This window comes from Podarcis liolepis, assembly GCF_965112155.1.
Source record: "Podarcis liolepis genome assembly, chromosome: 5".
In the NCBI taxonomy this organism is placed as follows: domain Eukaryota; kingdom Metazoa; phylum Chordata; class Lepidosauria; order Squamata; family Lacertidae; genus Podarcis; species Podarcis liolepis.
In genome coordinates this window covers 61632832-61653121 of record NC_139556.1, presented here as the reverse complement: position 1 = coordinate 61653121, position 20290 = coordinate 61632832, and the positions used below count along the sequence as shown (strand labels likewise).

Below are 20290 nucleotides of genomic sequence, written 5' to 3'. Positions count from 1 at the left end.
TCTTTAAACGCTTGACTGGAAACCCCTCTCATCTCGGCTGCCTGCCTGCGTTGGCATTCAGCAAGGGGAAAATACTCTGCAGTGCTCTGAGCACAGTTCCTTGATTGGGTTTTAAGTCTTGAGTCACTTTTCCAATATCATACTTGAGCTCAAAGTGCACCTTAACATTTTAAAAGTAAAATATGTCAATCTATATCCACATTGGCATAATACCCAAACACAATAGATGAAACCTGGAAAAACAGTAAACAATTCAATACACAATATAGTTCCATATGCTTAAGTTCCTCTGGGGGCTTTTATTTAGAAGGCGGGGTATAAATAAAATAATTCTAAACTTAATGTATCATAAAAAATACATTTATATTATTTGTATTACATTTATATCTCACTTTTCCAACAAGGTGGACAAAGTGGTATGTAGGATTCTCCTCTCCATTTTATCCTCAAAACAACCCTGGGAGCTGGTCAGGCCGAGAGATTGTGACTTATCCCAGGTCACCCAGCAAGCTTCATGGCTGAATAGGGATTTGTCTCCCAGGTCCTAGCCCAAGACACCAATAAGTAAGCCTGACCGATGACAGTGGTTTACCCCTGAGTAAACATGCATAGAATTTCACTGCTGAGTCTGACTGACTGCTGCTCCCTGCCTGGAAATAAGAAATCTAACAACACAAAACACTGGCCAAGACAAGGAAGCCTTGGTGTCTTTGTAGGTGGATTTCACGCCTATCTTTTTTTAACCGAGGGTCGTTTTGAGTCGCCTCTTGCAGCCCAGACACAGATTTAGCGCCTCGGTGAGCGCCAGGTTAGCTTTCCTCATGCTTCAAGCTGATCATTGACGTTGACAAGTTCTAAGGCTGACTCTTGATCAAGACAAATAGGCAGCTCGCCTGGAGCCGCATTAGCGAGGCTTTGCTTGTCTCGTCCCTGGCTGAGGAGCTGCTTTGCGCGCTCACGTCGCAGCTCGGGCCCTCTTGCACTTACAGTTTAGTACTCCCCACAACTCTTTCCATATGTCTCTTTGGCCAGATAAGGGCCCCTCTTCGTGCATCGGATGAAGGCAGCTGCAACTTGCAGCCCAGGAAAGCACATGTGTCCCCCAATGAACTTAACGCGCGCCTTCTCTCTTTTCCTTCCTCCTTTCCCTGCGGACCTTTGCATTTGGGGCGGTTCACTGCCCTCCCTCTTCCTCTCGGCCCCTCCTTCCTTGCAAGCTCCCCGCCCCACGCCCCTTCTCCCTGGGACTCGACTGGAAGCGCCAGGCGTATGGCAAAGTCCTTCCAGGCGTCATGATGGCCGCGAGGCCCCGTCGGTGGCTGCGCGCTGCTGCTGCTGCTGCTCTCCTGAGGATCCCGGGGGGCTGCAGAGGGTGCCACGTCGGGGCTGCTGCCTCCCTGAAGCGGGAGTACGACGCCGTCGTGATAGGGGCAGGTGGGTGGCTCTGGCAGAAAAAGCAAGGGCCCGGCGTCCAGGCGGGAAACATAAAAGTGGGGGTCACTCCGTGCCCCCCCCCGAACAAGATGCCCAAGGCGGTCTAGCAGGGGGGCCCGTGCTAATGAATGCTTCCCACGAGGAAGAGGAAAGCCAACTTTCCTGCAGGAGAAGAATTGCGAGTAAGTGGGCAAAGAATGGTCTTAGGCTGGAAAAGAGCAGAAGGTTGGTTTTGAAAGACGATTGGCCAAATATAGGGAGGAAAAGACTTGTTCGAAGCATCTAGCTGTGATGGCTATGCTCATCCTCCACAGTCGAGGCAGTCTGCTGGATGGGCCACTGACCTGATGCCTCAGGTTCTTTATCTATCATCTCTCTCTCTCTCTCTCTCTCTCTCTCTCTCTCTCTCTCTATCTATCTATCTATCTATATTGCCTTTATATCCCACCTTTTTCTCCAAGAAGCTCAAGGTGGCATACATGGTTCTCCACAACAACCCTGTGAGGTAGGATAGGCCAAGAGGCAGTGACCGACCCAAGGCGAGCTTCATAGCCAAGTGGGGATTTCAACCTTGGTGCCTTAGGTCTGGGTCCAGCAGGACATACTGGCTTACTGGTTTGGTGGTGCTATGCAAAGGGAGGACGCTTTAAACTGGAGGAAGGATGGCTGGGATGGCCCATTTATTTGAGAGAAAGCTCCATTGAACTCAGCAGGGTTGACTTCCGAGTAAACATGCTTCACTTCAGACTGTGGGAGACAGTTTTGGAAAAGAAGAACTTTAAAGAAGCCTTTAAAAAGAAGTGCATTGTGGGAGGAGGAGGTGGCCCAAATCAAAGCTGCTCATCTTGTCTCTTTGCAGGACACAATGGCCTGGTCGCTGTGAGTACTGAGAACTGCTGAGGGGACATGGCGTCAGGCCTTATGGGTCTCTGGGAAGAGATGGACTCAGAGGGAGGGGGCTGCTGGTCCCTACCTGGCTTGTCATCTGGGGAAGACCATCTTCTTGCCTGGTGATTGTTAAGTTCAGCAAAAGGCACGGGGTAAGCAGCTGGGACTTCTTCATGGCTAAGGGGATGCTCCTTGCATCTTCAGGCTGCCTACCTGCAGAAAGGTGGTTTGAAGACAGCTGTGCTGGAGAGAAGACACCTTGTGGGAGGTGCAGCAGTCACCGAGGAGATTATCCCAGGTAAGAGCTGTGCTTCCCGGGTGCTGCCCTACAGCTTCTCCAGGCAGCATCCGACCGCTGCTCCTCAATGCACCTGACATGTCCTGTTCTACAGGGTTTCGCTTCTCCAGAGCCTCCTACCTGCTCAGTCTGTTGAGACCCCAGATTTACTCAGAGCTGGAGTTAAAGGTATGGGCTGTTTGCTTGTGCTGGTGGGGCAGGGTGAGCAATGACAGTGGGAATTGCTGGGTTCCTGCATGGTTTCTGGCCATTTTTGCTTGTCATTTTTTGGGCACCCCTGAAGCTAAATGCCTGCCAAATTCTCTTCCCTTCCTTCCAAAAACAAAAAGTTCTGATTTGCTGAACAGACCTTGTATCTTCCCAATTATCCAAAGTTACCATGTAACAAAGACCAGGGCAGTCTCTTTTCACTCTGCTTTTCCCCACTTTTTAATCTTTAGCCAGCAATTTCAATCCAGTAAGTCAGTCATAGTTCTACCATAGGCCCAGGGGCGTAGGAAAGGGAGGGGGCCCCAGGTGCCATCATGGAGGGGGGTGACAAATTATCAAGGAACAATTACTGCCCTACTAGGGTGGTTCATAAAAAACTTTTTTTTAAAAAAAATGCCTGCTCTGAAGGTCTTATCTTACTACACTAGGGATTAGTGTAGATTACTACATGCAGGAAATTAGTGAAATTTCATGCATATCAGTTAATATCTTGACCCTTCTCCATGAAAATAGCTGTTTACTTGGCCATTTTCCTATGTCGTGAAGGCTGAAATTTCAATTCACTGCAGCCATCCTGCTGCCCTACCCTCCGCTGGGCTTCCCGGGTCCTGGAAAGTTGGCCTATGTGAAAATGAGACTAGGCTGAGTATATTAGGCCTTGCCTTCGCCTCGCCCCCTTGCACGCAGCCAATTTTTCTTGATTTTACTGCTGTGGTGTTTTTTTGTTTTTTGTTTTGGTAAACCACTTTGCAGGTTTTTAAAAATAAATTTTATTAAATAAATAAACAATAAATATAAATAGAATAACACAAGCCAAAACACAATCCATCCTGTAGATTTAAGTATCTGTCCATAGTCGCCTACTTGTTACCAGAGGCCCAGAATCCACATTCCTTTGTAAGAAAACAAAACAAAACAACACAATGGGGTGGGGTGGGGGGGACAAGAAATTTTCTGCACCGGGTACCACCTGACCTTCCTACTCCTCTGCATAGGCCCAGCCCTGTAGAATCCTATGCCAGAGGCCTCTAAACTCATACTGAAAATTACTCTATTCTACTAGGATTCTGTGGACAATTAAAAATACATCTTTCCATAATAATTAATTCAATGATCTCTGGTTTTAAAATTTGTACGTGTTGTTATATATCAATACTGTGGCAAACCACTTTGATATTTTAATGATCTTTTAATATTTTTTTAAAAATAATTTTTAAAATAATTTTTAAAAAGTATAAATAAACAACAACAAAAACAATTCCAAATCCAAATATTGAGCTTACTCTGAACCTCCTGACTTTTCCCCAACCCCTCCATGGGTCCTAATGATCATATTTACAGCTGCATATCAGTATTCATCCAAAAAAAAATCCTTCTAAATTATCCATATTTTCTGTTACTTTACAAGTGTGATTAAAATCCTGCTAATGCTTTAACTTGCTTACAGTGGTCTTGTAAATAAATTATAAACTTTTCCCATTGTTTTTTAAAGGTCTTTTCTTCTTGATTTCTGAGCTTCCCAGTTAATTTTGCCATTTCGGCATAGTCCGTCAACATGGTTTGCCATTCTTCTTTGGTCGGCGTTGTCTCTTACATCTTTTAATAAATTAATATGCTTGGATGACTAAGCTACCAGGTTCATACACATTCTGACTGGAGGACCCCTGACGCCCAAGTTGTACAGTCTGAAATAGTCATTCTCCATCCCTCAGTCTTGGTATCCCATTTGTCATTGAGGTAGATAAATACTTATAATCTAAAGGCTGTCAGTTACTAGGTTTAGGGTGAGAAGGTGAGGTTTTTATTCATTTAGGTTGAGAGACGATATGTGGTACAAGCCTATCCATGTTTGTTCAGAAGCGAGTCCCACTACATTCAGGGCTCGCTTCTAGTTAGGTAGGTGCATGTGGGACTGCAGCCTTAATTGGCTGATGACACAGTGCATAAAATTCTGAATGATATGACCAATGGGCACAAATTCTAAGGCCAGTGTTCACAACTTGGTCTTGGTTGAGGCCCGTGGGCCTGTGACAGTGAAGCCTCTCCTAAAATCCAAGGACCCAGCGGTTTATATCTGTATCTGCCTCACCTCATGTGTGTGATAATTCAGCATGTTCTGTGTCCAGGCCTAGAGCCCATGCTGCCTTCTGTCTTCCAGAGACATGGTTTAAAAGTGCTTCCACGTGACCCTTATTCTTTCACACCGCTGCTGGAGGATGCTCGGGCCGGAAAAGCCCCCCGCTCACTGCTGCTGGGGAACAACATGGCTGACTCACAGAGCCAGATTGCTCAGTTCTCTGTAAAGGATGCCCAGGTATTGTGGGGAAAACTTCCTCAGGTATGGAAGGGCGAGAAGCAGGCCCAGCCCAAGACATTTTGTTGCTGGAGGGGGGGAATAGTCAAACAGCCTCCCGCCCAGCCAAGTAATTTTTGCTCCTGAGGGAAAATCGCCCAAAGCATCCCTCTGGCAGTAAAAAATACAATAGTAATAATCATAGAAGTGGCTTGCTGGGTGGGCCAAAACCAATATGCTAGCTTCCCAGCAGGTGAGTTGCTGTCGCTTACCAAGATGGGGAGCGGGGAGGCTCAGCACATTGCAAACACACTGGCAGGAGTGTTGGATTGGCTTCGCCATTGTGTTTGCACCATGACATCCTCCCTTCAACTTCTTGTAACCCACCTGCTGGGAGACTATTCTAGCATCTCCACCCCACTTGGTGAGTTGCTTCTGAATATTAAAGTAAATAATTTGCTTTCATGACAGCTAAAATCAGCTGCCTTAGGTAGCTTCTTCATTCTGCCTAATGGTATCATCGGCCTGGGCAAAAGTGTTGAATGAGTCAGGGCCACGGGGCACAGGAAACTGGGCACAAAGACCTGCAGGGACTGACTGGGCCCCAAACACTCACGACTGGCCTGTGAGAAAACATTCCCTTGGCAAATGGAAGTTGTTGTCTTGGGAGAATCTCTGCTTGACATGGCTGATAGAACAGCACCCAGCAGTTTTCTTTTTCCTTTGTAGGCCTTTCCCAAGTATGAGGCGTTCATGAACCGCTTGGTGTCAGCCATAGACCCTCTTCTTGATACCTGCCCTTTGGATGTGGCTGGTTTCAGCCAGGGCTCCCTTCTTCAGAAGCTCAGAGCCTTACGAGGCTTACGGGCCCTGATCCGTGCAGGTAAAGGATGGAGGGGCTAGACCAACATTCTTGGACTCAGGGTGGCCCTAAATCAAGAATGTGTGCCCACTGGATTCCCGCTCATGGGCCATTTTGTGTGTGTATGTGTGTGCGACTGAACCTCTGACCTAACTACTTAAACCGGGGTAGCTAACCTTGTTGGACACACATTTGGAAATCTAGGGAACTGTTATGGGCACCACAAAATACCCATTTCACAAAAGAGAAATTGGCAATGCTCAGCCTTCCCCTTCAAACACAAAACAAATGGAAAAATTGCACTCCCCAAACAACTAAATACGAGCCAAAACAGCAGGCCCCACCCCCCTCAAAAGTGTTTCCTAAATAAACAGCTGATGAAAGCAACACTCAGTTGTTAAAAAAATAAAATTGGGAGGAGCAGGGAGATTGGCAGGCATCAGGGGGTGTCTGTAGCTCCTGTGGTGCTCGTGAATGCCACTTTGGAGACCCTAGATGTAGACGGTGTGTCAGAACTTCTATATGTGTTACCCTATGCTGGTGATGGGGCAACCTGTGGATCCATAATCCCTGCCCATTGGTCATGGTGACTGGGCCTGATGGGAATTAGAGTTCAGTGATGTCTGAAGTTTAGCAGGTTTCTCAACCCTACCCTTCATTTATCTCTCTACCAGCCCTTTGTTGCTCTAAGCACAGGTTGTTTACAACCTGAACAACCCCCCAGGCAGTGTGCTTGGAGGGGCAATAGTGGCAGAGGGCTACTGTTACTGAGGGTGAGGGCTTCTCAGAGACATCTGGTTCTCCACTGTGACAAAGGTGATGCTGAATTTGATAGACCATTTGTTTGTTCCAGCAAAGCTCATCCTTTGACTTGACTCTGCGCTTGCCTGACCAGCGGAAGAAGCAATGCTCACCTGGTTAAACCTTTTGTTAGGGATGGTCTGAGGTTCAGGGATGCTCTTTCACCTCTGGCTCTGTATTTGAACTACACCGGACCCCTGTTTTCCTTTTTGCCAGGCTTTACTCTGGGGAAACAGCTTCCGCAATATTATCAGGTTCTGACGGCCCCCATTTCCAAGGTAAAAACCACTTCATGACCCAGTCAGAATCCCTCCTCATCAGAATGGTTTCTGCTCCTTCCATAATCAATCGGCAGGTTCCTTTAGACGTTCCATACTGAGCCTGTTCCTCTTTCATCTTGTTGCAGATCTTGGATTTGTGGTTTGAGTCAGAGCCCCTGAAAGCAACACTGGCAACAGATGCGGTGATAGGTGCCATGGCTGGTCCCCACACACCAGGCAGTGGGTAAGGTTCTGTTCAGTTGCACACAGCCTTTGGTTTTTGCCCATCCTGCCTCTGTGCACACCCTTCCCACTCCCCATTTCAGGTTTGGCCCCAAACCCTGTTGCTTATGTGAATACCCAGAGCAGAAGTGGGGAACCTGGGGCTCTCCAGATGTTGTTGGACTCCAGCTCTCCTCAGTTCCAGCTGGTGTGGTCAAAGGTCAGGGATGAAGGGAGCTGTGGTCCAGCCACATCTGAAGAGCCTCAGGTTCCCCATCCCTTGTCCAGTTAGAGGTCTGCAGAGGGGCAATGCTCAACACAAGCAGAGGTGAGTTATTCCATACTTAAGAACTTCATGGGCCAGGTTCAACTAACTAGTTGCACTAGCAGAAGGCAGCACAATGAGTCCTGCCAGCACAATGGGACTCCCCACCTTCTCAGTGCTGTTGTGCCCAGGTCCTGCTTGTAGGATTCCCAAAGGCATTGGGGATGCTGGACTAGATGAGCCAGTGGTCTGGTCTAGCCTAGCAGAGAGCCAGTGTGGTGTAGTGGTTAAGAGCGGTGGACTTGTAATCTGGTGAACTGGGTTCGATTCCCCGCTCCTCCACATGCAGCTGCTGGGTGACCTTGGGCTAGTCACACTTCTTTGAAGTCTCTCAGCCCCACTTGCCTCACAGAGTGTTTGTTGTGGGGGAGAAAGGGAAAAGAGAATGTTAGCCGCTTTGAGACTCCTTCGGGTAGTGATAAAGCGGGATATCAAACCCAAACTCTTCTTCTTCTTCTTCAGGTGCTTCTTGCACTCTTACCTTATGTTCCTTCCCTGCCCCCCCCCCACCTTCCCATCAGCTCTGGCTGATCAGGAGAACCACCCCCTCTCTGGGAGGAGAGAGGAGATTGTTCCATCAGACAAGCAGAAATGCTTGCGCCGACAGAGCGATCTCCTTAGCGCTGCATTGAATTCCGCCCCAGGCTTTTAATTTTTTTGTCGGTCCTTCGGGACTGAAAATGTAGGGCATTAAATATTGTAATAAATAAAGCCATTAATGATAACAACGTGCACGAAGGGGAAAGTGCCGTGCATTGTAACAGAGCCCTGCTTAGATGAATGCAAGCAGGATGTAAAGAAAGCTGAGATGCCGCCAAGCCTGTCAAGCGCTCCTGGCCAGCTTCGGCTGGGGAGATGCTGTGTCTGGGAGCTCTGAGCCCTGCCCGTGGCAGCCCCTAACTCTTGGTCTTTCTCGTAGGTATGTGCTGCTGCACCATGTGATGGGTGAGCTGGAGGGGCGCCAGGGGGCCTGGGGCTATGTGGCTGGGGGCATGGGAGCGCTATCCCAGGCCCTGGCCAATGCTGCAACTGCACTCGGGGCTGAGATCTTCACGGAGAAGGTGGGTGGATCCAGTGAAGGGCAAGCAGTGCAGTGCGAGGGATACTGACATAATGGGATGGCACAGGGGAAAGAAGTTATCCTGGCACAATTCCCAGAGGGGTAGCTGTGTTCGTCTGTGTGGCAGCAAAAACAACCTAGAGTTTTGTGGCACCTTAAAGATGAACAAGTCTGGCAAAGGCTTTTCTGGACCAGAGTCCACTTTATCAGATGCACAAAGCCTAATCCTCAGTCGCAGTGACATACATATTTACAAACGAAGGCAAGAGCCTTGAAAGCAGCGAGGCCAGAGGGAAATTAAAAGCAGAAAAAGTGCAGGCAGAAGCAATGCAATTATAGCCAGAATGCACACAGAGTCGATGCAGTGCCCGTTTGCAACTGCAGTGAGAGGTGACAAAACTCGGCAAAGCTGAGTTAATTAACGTCTGCAGTGGGACAGGAAATCATTGTCTCTATTCAGACCCAAATGGATAGAGGCGAACCTCTCCGTGAATTGTGCTTCAGCAGACTCTGGTCCACAAAACGCCCTAGTGATTTTCCTGGAACAGTGAATGCAATCGCTTGGTCCCAATGGGATGCCTCGTTTGGCATGCAGCAGAAGACAGAGGCAAAATGACACCCTCCAAAATGACAGTGATGTTGGCATCCCTGGAGATTTTGGTGGGGAGGATGAGAAGCTGAAGCCGGGGTCCTTCCTACCCCTGCTGGTATCTTGTTGATATGGGGCAGGTGAGAATTAGCTTTCTCCACGGACACATTTATACTCCTGTTTACTTCTCCCTCTTCTCAACCCTGCAGGCTGTTGCCCACATTCTTCTGAGCTCAGATGGGAAGGCGCAAGGTGTTTGCCTCCAGGACGGAACAGAATTGAAAAGCCGCCTGGTCCTGTCAAATGCATCTCCGCAGCTCACCTTTCTGGAATTGACTCCTCAGGTGAGTCCTCCTCCTTGGCATAGCATGGGAAGCCTTGGGGGGGGATTCTCCAGACTTTTCCACTAGCCTTGCTTTTTCCTCTCAAGCAGCAGGATGCCCAGAGCTTGCAAAGGATGTAAGGTAGGTCTATTTGCCCTCTGGTCCTTGAGGGACAATACCAGTTTATTACAGATACCCTAGAAGAGTGGGGAGCAGAGGCACCCCCTTTAAGGCTGAGCCCTCACCTAGGAATGATCGAGCAAAATATCCTGCTGTTCTGGTCCAGACTAACTGTGAAAGCCCAGTTTCTGCAACTCAGTAGCCAGTTGCACTGTCTTGCTTTCTGTACCTGCAAACCAGAGTGTTGCTGTGAAAGGAGGAACTGAGCTGACCGGAGACTGAATGCGTGGAGAGAGAGGGAGGGAGAGCTGAGGATGAGAGTGAAGAAGCTGAGCCCCAAACAGTGTGCTTCCGGTTTCTCCTACTCTTCCATAATATCAATGAACTATGCATTTTCAGTACAGCTGGAAACCCTCTCAAATTTAATGTTTAATCTAATATTGGACCACTTTGAGCCACCCTACCTTAAAAACACTTCAGGGCTCTTTGGTCTGCTGTGTTCGGGATGGGGGGAGAACTGTCTGGGAGTGCTGCCTTCATAGGTAGATTATTATTATTAGCTTTTGATGTTTTGGTGTGTTCCTTTATACTTCATTGGAAGCTGCCCATAGTGGCTGGGGCAACCCAGTCAGATGGGTGGGGTACAAGAAATGTATTATTATTATTGGTGGACTTCAGGGAAGTTTTTAACGTGTGATATTTACTGTATTTTTGGTTTTTATGGAAGCCGCCCAGAGTGGCTGGGGACACCCAGCCAGATGGGCGGGGTATAAATAATAAATTATTATTATTATTATTATTATTATTATTATTATTATTATTATTACTTGTAAAAGGGTAAAAAAGTATTGGAAAATGATAAATAATGAATTGGAAAAAATGTTCAAAAGTACTTTTCCAAAAAACCCCCAATATATTTTCTGTTGGGGATAATTCAGACTGAAATTCCCAGGTGTCAAAAAAGGTTATTAATATATGCCACTACTGTGGTCCATGTTTTGTTAGCCCCAAAATGGAAAATGAGCAAGGTCCCAACCAAAGAAGAAGGGCAACTTAAATTGACAGAATATGTGCAGCTTGCAGACTTAACATATGGAATAGGAGAACAAGAATAACATACGTTTAGAGAAGATTGGAAAGTGTTTATTTAATATATGGAAAATAACTGTGTACAGCTGAAAACGCTGGCAGCATTAAGATAAATTCAACAGTGTAGATAAGTTTTGATGGATGTAGTAATGGAATACTGAATGGTATAGTTTTTGTAAAATATGCAGGGATTTATGATATGCAAAATGAACCATGGAAAGAGAAAAAGGGAAGTCATTGATATCTTAAGGATATAAAAATCAGTACTTTAGTACTTTAAATTGTAAAACAGAAAATTTAATTAAAAAATTATATAATGTGTTTGTGTGTGAAATGTTGAAATATATTATTTATTACAGATAGGTAGCCGTGTTGGTCTGCCATAGTCAAAACAAAAAAAAATTCCTTCCAGTAGCACCTTAAAGACCAACTAAGTTACTTCTTGGTATGAGCTTTCGTGTGCATGCACACTTCTTCAGATACACTGAAGAAGATACTTCTTCAGATACACTGCATGCACACGAAAGCTCATACCAAGAACTAACTTAGTTGGTCTTTAAGGTGCTACTGGAAGGAATTTTTTTATTTATATTTATTGTTATTGTTGTTGTTGTTGTTGTTGTTTTTGTTGTTGTTGTTATTATTATTATTATTATTATTATTATTATTATTATTATTATTATTATTAGCATTGGAATCAGAGGCAATGAACTGGCTGCCCAGGATGCTAGGACAGCAACACCCCTTTGGGGGACTGATTATCAGCTGTTAAAGTGTGTGTGTGTGTGTGTGAGAGAGAGAGAGAGAGAGAGCGCGCGCAGTTTAACCTCCAGTTTTCTTCCAGATACCAAACTATATCCCAGGAGCTCATTCTGTGTCTGGTTCTTCTCTCTAGGAGCAGCTGCCCCCAGAATTTGTCCAGAGAATCTCCCAGTTTGACTCACGCTCTCCAGTCACCAAGATCAATGGTGAGTATTGCATGGAGGCAAAGTGGGCCAGATGCTTACATGCAAAGGTTCTGCACTTCCACAGTCCTGCAAACAGCAGGCAGGAGAAGAGTCACTCTGTGGATGAAGAATTTTACACGCGGAAGAGAGCGGAAGTCTTTCAATGTCTTGCCCAAGGGCAGTAGATGCAAACGTGGAGTGTGGCCAGCAGAGGGAGCAGTAACACTACTAATGGTTGGTTTTTCAAGAAGGTTTCAAGGAGCAGGTTCATTCATTTGTATGCCTCTGCCCGCCGCCTGCCCAAAATCATGCTCAAAGCGGATAATAACAAAGAAAACAGGAATGCATTTCAAGCAAACACTACAAAAACAGTTTCATCACAACAGCAAAACAAGAGCAAATGTAGTGACATTTTTTTAAAAATGTGTTTTGATACAGTAAATATAACAAGATTGCTTAAACAACATGCAACATTCAATAGCAAACATAACAAGGGGGCATCAGTTTCACCTTAGTCCTAGAAACACCCCTTTCCCTGTCATTGCTCAGGGGCCCCCCTCTGCAGCACTTGCAAGGCTTCCAAGGGCAAGAAGGGTAGTGGTGGCTGGAAACATAATGATGTGGTCTAAGTCTTCCCAATAAAATGCCCAGGCTGGCTGCTGGGAGAATAGAGGGAAGAATTGGGGAAGCAAGACTCCAGGGCTCCTATTTTCTCTTTTGTAAGAGCCCTGGGTTCACCCTGCTCTCCCCTCCCCATGAATGCAGCTTTCTCCTAAAACCTCTTAATAATCAAAGAAGTGGTTGGTAGCCATTTTTTTCCTTCCCCACCCCCTCCCCTGCTGTTTCCTTGCTGATAGTGTGTTGGTGGCAGAGGGACATGTATCCAGCCAGGACGGAGGGACTGGATGCTCCCCTTCTCACAGATGACTGGCCTGCCTGCTCTTTCCCGCTTTCCTGAAGACGCTGTTAATAAATCCAAATACCACTTGGCTATAAAATAACAATGAGTTCATGCAGCTGCACCCGGACGCACTCTAATAAATTAGGTGCAATGTGCTAAAAAGTGCACCTCCCTCTTGCACCAAAAGGCAAGCCACTCTGACACCACAGAGGGTGTTTGTGCTTTATTTGGAAATGGGGACATTGCTTTTAGAACTTGGAAGCAGGTCCACCACACAAATGCGCATGGAGGCAGAGCAGGGGTGGGGAATCACAGGCCCTCAAGTGTCCTTGGGACTCTTCCCAGAACGCACCCTCAGCCTGACTTTACATCCTTCTTGTTTTTGCCCAGCTGGAATGAAGGTCATGAGTGGCTGGGGTCTCACTGGCACTGCACCTCGAAGAGTCCCAGGTGGCCTGAAAGCAAAGTAGTAATAATAATAATAATAATTTATTATTTATACCCCGCCCATCTGGCTGGGTTTCCCCAGCCACTCTGGACAGCTCCCAACAGAATATTAAAAACACAATAAAAGATCAAACATTAAAAACTTCCCTAAACAGGGCTGCTTTCAGCTGTCTTCTAAAAGTCCTTGACCCTCCTATTCTCAGCCTATTTCCTTGACATCTGATGGGAGGGTGTTCCACAGGGCGGGCACCACTACCGAGAAGGCCCTCTGCCTGGTTCCCTGTAACCGCCAGAGGGCCCTTGGCGCGGGACCTCAGTGTCCTGGCTGAACGATGGGGGTGGAGACACTCCTTCAGGTATACTGGGCCAAGACCATTTAGGGCTTTGAAGGTCAGCACCAGCACTTTGAATTGTGCTCAGAAACGTTCTGGGAGCCAATGTAGATCTTTCATGTCCGGTGTTATGTGGTCTCGGCAGCCACTCTCATTCACCAGTCTAGCTGCCATATTCTGGATTAATTGTAGTTTCCAGGTCACCTTCAAAGGTAGCCCCACACAGAGCGCATTGCAGTAGTCCAAGTATTGAAAACGAGGGGGAAGAGGTGGGAGTTGTGGGGCTTAGCAGAAAAGACTTGGGCCTTGGGCCCCCTTTGCCCCTCCCCTGACATCCCCCCTGTCCAGCCTCATCCTCCGTTCCTTCTGTCCATAGTGGCTGTGGATCGGTTGCCTGATTTCCGAGCGGCCCCCAATGCCAGGGATGGCTGCCCCTTGCCCCATCACCAGTGCTCCATCCACCTCAACTGTGAAGACATACAGCTCTTGCACCAGGCCTTTGAGGACGCCTGCCAGGGGAGACCGTCAAGCAGGTATGGGTGGGAATGCTAATCCCTGCAAGGACTGACTGGCACAGGTGGGCAGGATGGGGAATCCTTTAGCTAAAGTTGGCCCCATCCTAGCCAAGGAACAAGAACAGCTAAGGGAAAGAGTGTGCTTAAAACTGAGTTACAAGGGGCTCTTGTCTCGTGTCAAACAGCTGTGAGTGGACCTTGGTTGCTGCTTTCTTGCATCTGTAAAGCCCTGCCAGGCAAGTCCCCTGAGTGACCCAGGACCTCATGTCCTGTTTCCTAACACTGCGCTTGTTTGCAAATCAGAAGAGCCCAGATTTGTCTCCCTCGTTGTTGCCAAAGCCCAAGCAGAGATCAGCTGTAAGAAGGGAGAGAAAATGTAAAAATTGCAGAGGAGAGCTGACCGCTGCAGAAACCCACATTGCTCACAGCAGCCTCGTTCTGGCAAAGTTCCTAGTCTCAAGACCTTACCATGATACGATCCTGGTCTAATGAGATAAAACTCCTCTTCTCGAAAAACAAATGGATATTGTCAAGTTCTTCTCCAGCATATTTATAATCCCGTGTGTGCTTTGGGAAGCACTGTTTCCTACACACACAATTAGCTGTTTTAGAGGCTGGAGTGTCTGCCAGCCATGTGCCCCAGGGACGAGCGCAGGGCAGACACTTTCATTTAGATGCACCTCCTGCATCGCCGGCTTTTGGCAACCGTTCTGCTCTGCCTTCCATTGCAAACTCCCTGAAACAGCAAAAGGCTCTGCTAGGTGTCTGCACCACCACCCTGTGTCGCTCTGCTTATTATCATTTGTTCAGCCCTTTAAGAGCAGAATATAAATTACATTCCCTCTTGCTGTTCACCTTGGAGTTCAACCTCTTATAGTGTCCATTGTACAGAAAACAAATAAACATGCGTGCATGTTTACCCAGAGGTCAGTTCCACTGAGCTTAATTCTACTTACTCCTAGACATATGTGCATAGAATTGCATCCTTGGGCTTTAAGCATCGTGTTCTTAACAGCATGTTAGATTAAGCTGGAAAATGGAAAGCTGCATCTTTCAGATTCAACACTCCCAAGCCCTGGGCCACATCTGTCACAAATACAGTACATGATTCCCTCCTCAATGTTTACTGTATTAGTTTATGGGAATAACTGTTGCTCAATAACTTTTTTTATTTTTGCAAGATCAGCACCAAGCAAGTAGGAAGTATGCAGCATTGTCTTTTATTGTTATCGCTCTACATACTACGGGTCTTTTCAATGAGTTATTTCCAGGCCTGTCGCCATCTTCTCTTCTAAATATGTGTCCCCCTTACATCCCCTTCTACTGCAACAGTGATGGTGGCCTTCCAGAAATTGCTAGACTCCAACTCCCATCATCTCCAGCCAGCATGGCCAGGGTTGTCAGGGTTGGTGGGAGAGTGCAGCAACATCCACAAGTTCCCCAGCCCTCCATTACGCGATACCTGCAGGTCTACAGCCAGAATAGAGTCACTGCTTGAAGCCTTGCTGGTGCTAGATGAAAAGTTCAGTAGGGCTGAAGCAACTGCACTGAGGTTCTTCTGGACTTGACCCCAAGGGTTCCTGCTTGGCCTCTCTCTGCCGTTCCAGGCCCATGATTGAACTGTGCATCCCGTCTGCCCTGGACCCCACACTGGCTCCGCTGGGCTGCCATGTGGTCTCTCTCTTCACTCAGTACACCCCCTACACGCTGGCCGGAGGGAAGCAATGGGATGACCGTGAGCGTGAGGACTATGCTGACCGAGGTACAGCCATTGCACAGAGGACTGGCAGGAGCAATGGTGGTTTTGCACTGCCTCTCAAGAAAGGGGAGAATTTTCCAGTCTTGGGAAGGCTTACCACCACCCTAAACCTTATCCATTGGGCCATGTCTCCCATTTGCACACCCTTCTATCCTATGCTTTGCACCCCTTCTCTTTGGGGAGAGAACTCTCCTGCTTAAAACTGTGTAGCACAATCTTCTCTTGGTCTAGATGTTGCCCACTGGTCTTCCATGAGTCTCAGGGGTGGCTGGAGACCAATGCCCAGGGTCAGCTGAGAAGGGATTTCTCCGTGGTGCCTACGTGTGATTGTCTAGTCTTAGTGACTCTTGGGTGCTGAAATTCCAGTTGAATCCCTGTCAGAAAACCAGGTTTTTTGGGGTGGGGGCGTGGGGGTGGATCCTGGGTGACTAATACTTAGCCTTCCTTCAGGCAACTCTCAGTCTTTCCCATGTGGCATCTCTTCCCCTTGTAGTCTTTGATTGTGTTGAAGCCTACGCCCCTGGGTTCAAGGCCTCTGTCGTCGGCAGGGATGTCCTGATGCCTCCAGACCTTGAGCGGATCTTTGGCCTACCTGGTGGGGTATGTATTGGCTGAGAATCTCTGCCCATAGACTCTCCTGCCCAGCTTCGCCTTGCCATGCCCTTCCAGGGCAACCTCCCCAAATTGGCTGATATGGCTTAGATGTTGCAGATGAGTTTAAACACCCACACAAACGGCTGCCCCAGCTGCCTCCCATCTCCCAGCCTCCACTTCTCGACTCCCTTTGTACTGGGAAGCAGAGACAGAGCACTGCTGCTTCCCAGCTACCTTGTCTGATGCTGCCTCTGGTTTTCAGAACATATTCCATGGAGCGATGTCTCTGGACCAGCTGTATTTTGCCCGGCCAGTGCCTTCCTATTCCAGCTACCGATCTCCAGTGGAAGGCCTCTACCTCTGTGGAAGTGGCGCCCATCCCGGTACGTATCTGGCAGGGGCAGCGCAAGGCCAGATGAGGTGTGTCTGTGCTGCTGCAACAACGAGGGAGAGAGCCTGGCCTCGGTGGGAAGGGGGTGGCTAGAGAGGACCAGGGAGGAGGGTGGGGCGTCTGGTTGCGTTCAAGGTCCACATTTTCCTAAAAGCCCACTGGATGCAGCATCACTGTGGGGTGAGTTTGCCGTGCTCCTCTAAGGTGTCTCTAGAGCTGGGTCTCAGGCTGTGCCTCTGGGGAGAGGAGCAGAAGACCTTCTTTGCCCAAGGACAAGAGAGAGAGGGCACTCCATGGGTGCCCCACCCTGGAGTGGGTGGAAATGATGAGGTTTATTTACTCTTAAAGATCCTGCCTGTGTATGTAAGCCTGCTTGTTTAATTTTTCAATGTACAGTGGTACCTCAGGTTATATACACTTCAGGTTACATACGCTTCAGGTTACAGACTCCGCTAACCCAGAAATAGTGCTTCAGGTTAAGAACTTTGCTTCAGGATGAGAACAGAAATCGTGCTCCAGTGGCGCGGCAGCAGCAGGAGGCCCCATTAGGTAAAGTGGTGCTTCAGGTTAAGAACAGTTTCAGGTTAAGTACGGACCTCCGGAACGAATTAAGTACTTAACCTGAGGTACCACTGGTTTTCTTTACATTTCAGTTTTGCCTTTTGCCCCACTTCATCTTTTTGCCCCGCCCACTCTTGGAATGTGAGCCTCCTCAGAAGGTTGGGCTTATAGAGGTTTCCCACCCCTGCTGTAAAGGGCAGACACTTGTGTGTGCTGACCTTTCCCCCTGTGCTGCAAATCCCAATGAAACCCCTCCTCTCCTCTCTTTACTTCACCTCAAGGAGAAGGGGTTTTTCACTGTGACAGGAGAAAGGGTCAACACCACTGAACCTCTCCCCCATAGCTTCTGTTTAAAACAAAACAAGCAAAATTCAACATGTACATCAAATGCAAGCACACATTTTATGTGCTGTGTCAGTGGCTTTGGCTTTGGCTTGGGTCTGCCTGGGATAGGTAGAGCTTTTGGTGTCTGGAAGGATAAATGGAGACATTCCCTGCCTTGTCTTCAGCCTCCTCCCTCCTGGCTAACGTTGGCTTGGGACTGGTATTGTGAATCTTCTCTGTGGGGCATTCTTAGGTTGTTTGAATGCTTTCTTACGACACAGCTCAGAAGGGGAACGAAAGGAGGTGCTCTTCCTTCTCTGGGTTCTTGCTGTGAGGAATTTTAGTCCCTTCCCATTCCTGCCCTGCTAGGGGGTGAGTGAACTGGGTTCAAGGATTCCCAGTGGCAAATACCCACAAGAGTTCTACCATTTGGCTTGCTGGCTGTGGACTTGGTTAAGCTGCTCACCCCATTCTTGCAACATCTCCCTTTTCTTCCCAGGAGGAGGTGTCATGGGAGCGGCGGGGCGCAATGCGGCTAGAATGGCTCTGGAGGATTTTAAGAAGCTGTGACCTCCCCAGTAGGACCCTTGAGCTGCCCTAGCTCAGGAAAAGGGATGGACGGGAAGCCACTCTGCTGCATTCTGTCTCTGGACCCAGTGCTAGAGAGAGATCTCTGGTCTTTTGCTCTGGGCATTGCACAGCCATGGAGCAGGAGGTGGGCACTTCTCTTGCAGATAGATGGACAAAAGTGTGCCACAAGCGTGTTTGCAAAATGCTCTTGCTACCATTACCTCTCCCAGCTTTATAAATCAGCTAATGTGCTCCTCCTGAATGCTCCTATTGTACCCGAGGCTGCAGTTTCTTGCAAAGGCTCCGGTTTCTGCTTCCTTCCTCCTTGGGCTGGTTGGGAGATGCATCCTGTGCTTCCTGCTACAGGAAAAGGCAAAATTTAGAGTCCTGGGTGAGGCTGGCTCCTGAGTAGAGACTGGGTATTTTAGTAGAATAGGGACCCACTGGGTTAAAATGCCCTGCAACAGCAGCAGCATTTATTCTGAAAGCCCGTCTCTGCTGCCAAACTTAGGAAATAGGAGTCTGCCTTTGAGAGTCTGACCATTGGGTCCATCCAACTCAGGAGTGTCTGCACCGATTGGCTGTAGCTCTCCAGGGTTTCAGGCAGGGATGCTCTCCAAGCTCTGCCTGGAGATGCCAGGGATTGAACCTAGGACCTTTTGCATGCAGGCAGATGCTCTGCCGCTGAGCTTACATCCCTTCCACCCCAACTTACAAGACAGCATCTTGGCTTTGGTTCCTTAATGCGCTAAAACACAGACATTCTGCAAACGTGGCTCCAAACACTGAACAAACTGTCCTGAGAAACAGCTTAAGATCTACACATCTCTGGAAGCTCAGTGTTTCATGCCACCCCAATCTCAGAGCAGTGCAGGATTCCAGAGTTTCCAGGGTTTGTGTTCCTTTGGAAATGAGGCACAGCAGAGACTGTGGTGTCTTTATGATATATGGTTTATTTACACACATATACAACCTGAGCCTGCGATAGAGGGGTTCCCAGCATCAACACCCCAAGAAGGTCTTGTTTTTCCTCATAGCCACAGCCTTGGCATCCAGCAGAAATCAATCATTGCTCTGCTTCTCTCCCTTTCCAGCTTGCTGCTTTGCTTCTAGTTCACATCACTACAACTCTCTGCCCTCCACTCTGCCTTTGTCCTTCTAAGTACCCACCACCCACTTGCACAGAACCCCTTTTCTTTGTTCCCCATAATGGCCCATTGCCCATGCTATTGCCTCAACAGGAAGCTAGCCTGGCTTATGTTTTAACACTTGCTGGGTCCAGGGGTTAGGAGTGTTCTAGCATATAGCCTATTCCCCACCCCCAATTCATAACACAAGAAACAAGGCCAGGTTGTTACAGTGCTGTCTTAGCTAAGGGGCAAGGAGAGTTGGCTGCTGTTCGTGTCTGTTGACCTTGTGCTCCTTATCCAAAGCCGGACATGCCTGGCTGAGCCCCAGTCCAAAAGAGCCATATTTCTCACTAGCAAAGAGCAGCTGCTTGCAAACACCTCTCTGCATTCGGACTGCAAATCCAGCTTAGGAAGTGGCTGGTAGCCAGCTGTCCTCTCTGGCAAGAGCCACTGTTGGGTTTTGTGCCCGAGGCAGCCTGAGGATCCCACGAATCAGTTGCACTGGCTTTCATCCAGTTCCATCCCATTGAAATCAATGGGGATAAATCAGCTTAAATCTAAATACTCTGCTTTAATTGGCGGATGGAACCTAGCCAAAGTGTGTTGACACAATAAGGAAAAATCGATAGCTAACTTTCCTCCCTAGCTATGATGGATTGATTTCATGTGAAGAAATGATTGTAAAATCATTGCCAACGGTACACTTAGAAAATATATGTCCAAAGATTAAAGAGTTTTTAAAAGACTGAGAACCCAATCTTCCTTTGTAATAATCTTTCTCACTTTTTGGGGGTGGGGGAGGGGGGAACTCTGCCACTGACCCCTGGGATGAGAAAGGCAGCCAAAATGCAACATCTTTGCCGGTGAAGTTGCCAGCAGTCACAAGGTGCTGTTTTCCCAGGTATTCTTGCTGAGCACAATATCCATTCATTCCAATGCGGCACAAAACTCAATTGAAATAAATGGGGGTTGTGTGCAGCAGTTGACGGACTTTCCCAAGGAGAAAAGTCTCGTGCTGACGGACGTCTTTGTGTTATGTAATGCT

At 47.9% G+C, this 20290-nt stretch overlaps 1 protein-coding gene across 2 annotated transcripts; it reads left to right on the top strand.

Annotated features, from left to right (window-relative positions):
* Positions 1 to 1090: 1090 nt before the first annotated feature.
* Positions 1091 to 19997, top strand: PYROXD2 (pyridine nucleotide-disulphide oxidoreductase domain 2). Of its 2 annotated transcripts, XM_083505796.1 has the most exons (16): positions 1250 to 1434; positions 2294 to 2313; positions 2527 to 2620; positions 2715 to 2788; positions 4989 to 5144; positions 5853 to 6006; positions 7003 to 7064; positions 7193 to 7290; positions 8513 to 8654; positions 9452 to 9586; positions 11670 to 11742; positions 13778 to 13934; positions 15524 to 15678; positions 16169 to 16275; positions 16532 to 16652; positions 18045 to 19997. In XM_083505796.1, the coding sequence occupies exons 1-16, from the start codon at positions 1293 to 1295 to the stop codon at positions 18113 to 18115; spliced, it is 1761 nt and encodes a 586-aa protein (XP_083361922.1). In that variant the 5' UTR covers positions 1250 to 1292; the 3' UTR covers positions 18116 to 19997. The 2 variants fall into 2 exon arrangements, with proteins under 2 accessions (XP_083361921.1, XP_083361922.1); XM_083505795.1 differs by lacking the exon at positions 2294 to 2313 and having other exon boundaries at positions 1091 to 1447.
* The last annotated feature ends 293 nt before the right edge of the window (positions 19998 to 20290 follow it).

Coding starts and splice junctions, on each gene's coding strand:
- PYROXD2 (XM_083505795.1), top strand. CDS start 1,094: ATGTGTCCCCCAATGAACTTAACGCGCGCCTTCTCTCTTTTCCTTCCT. Junction 9,587..11,669: donor TTCTGGAATTGACTCCTCAG/GTGAGTCCTCCT, acceptor TCTTCTCTCTAG/GAGCAGCTGCCCCCAGAATT. Junction 16,276..16,531: donor TCTTTGGCCTACCTGGTGGG/GTATGTATTGGC, acceptor TCTGGTTTTCAG/AACATATTCCATGGAGCGAT.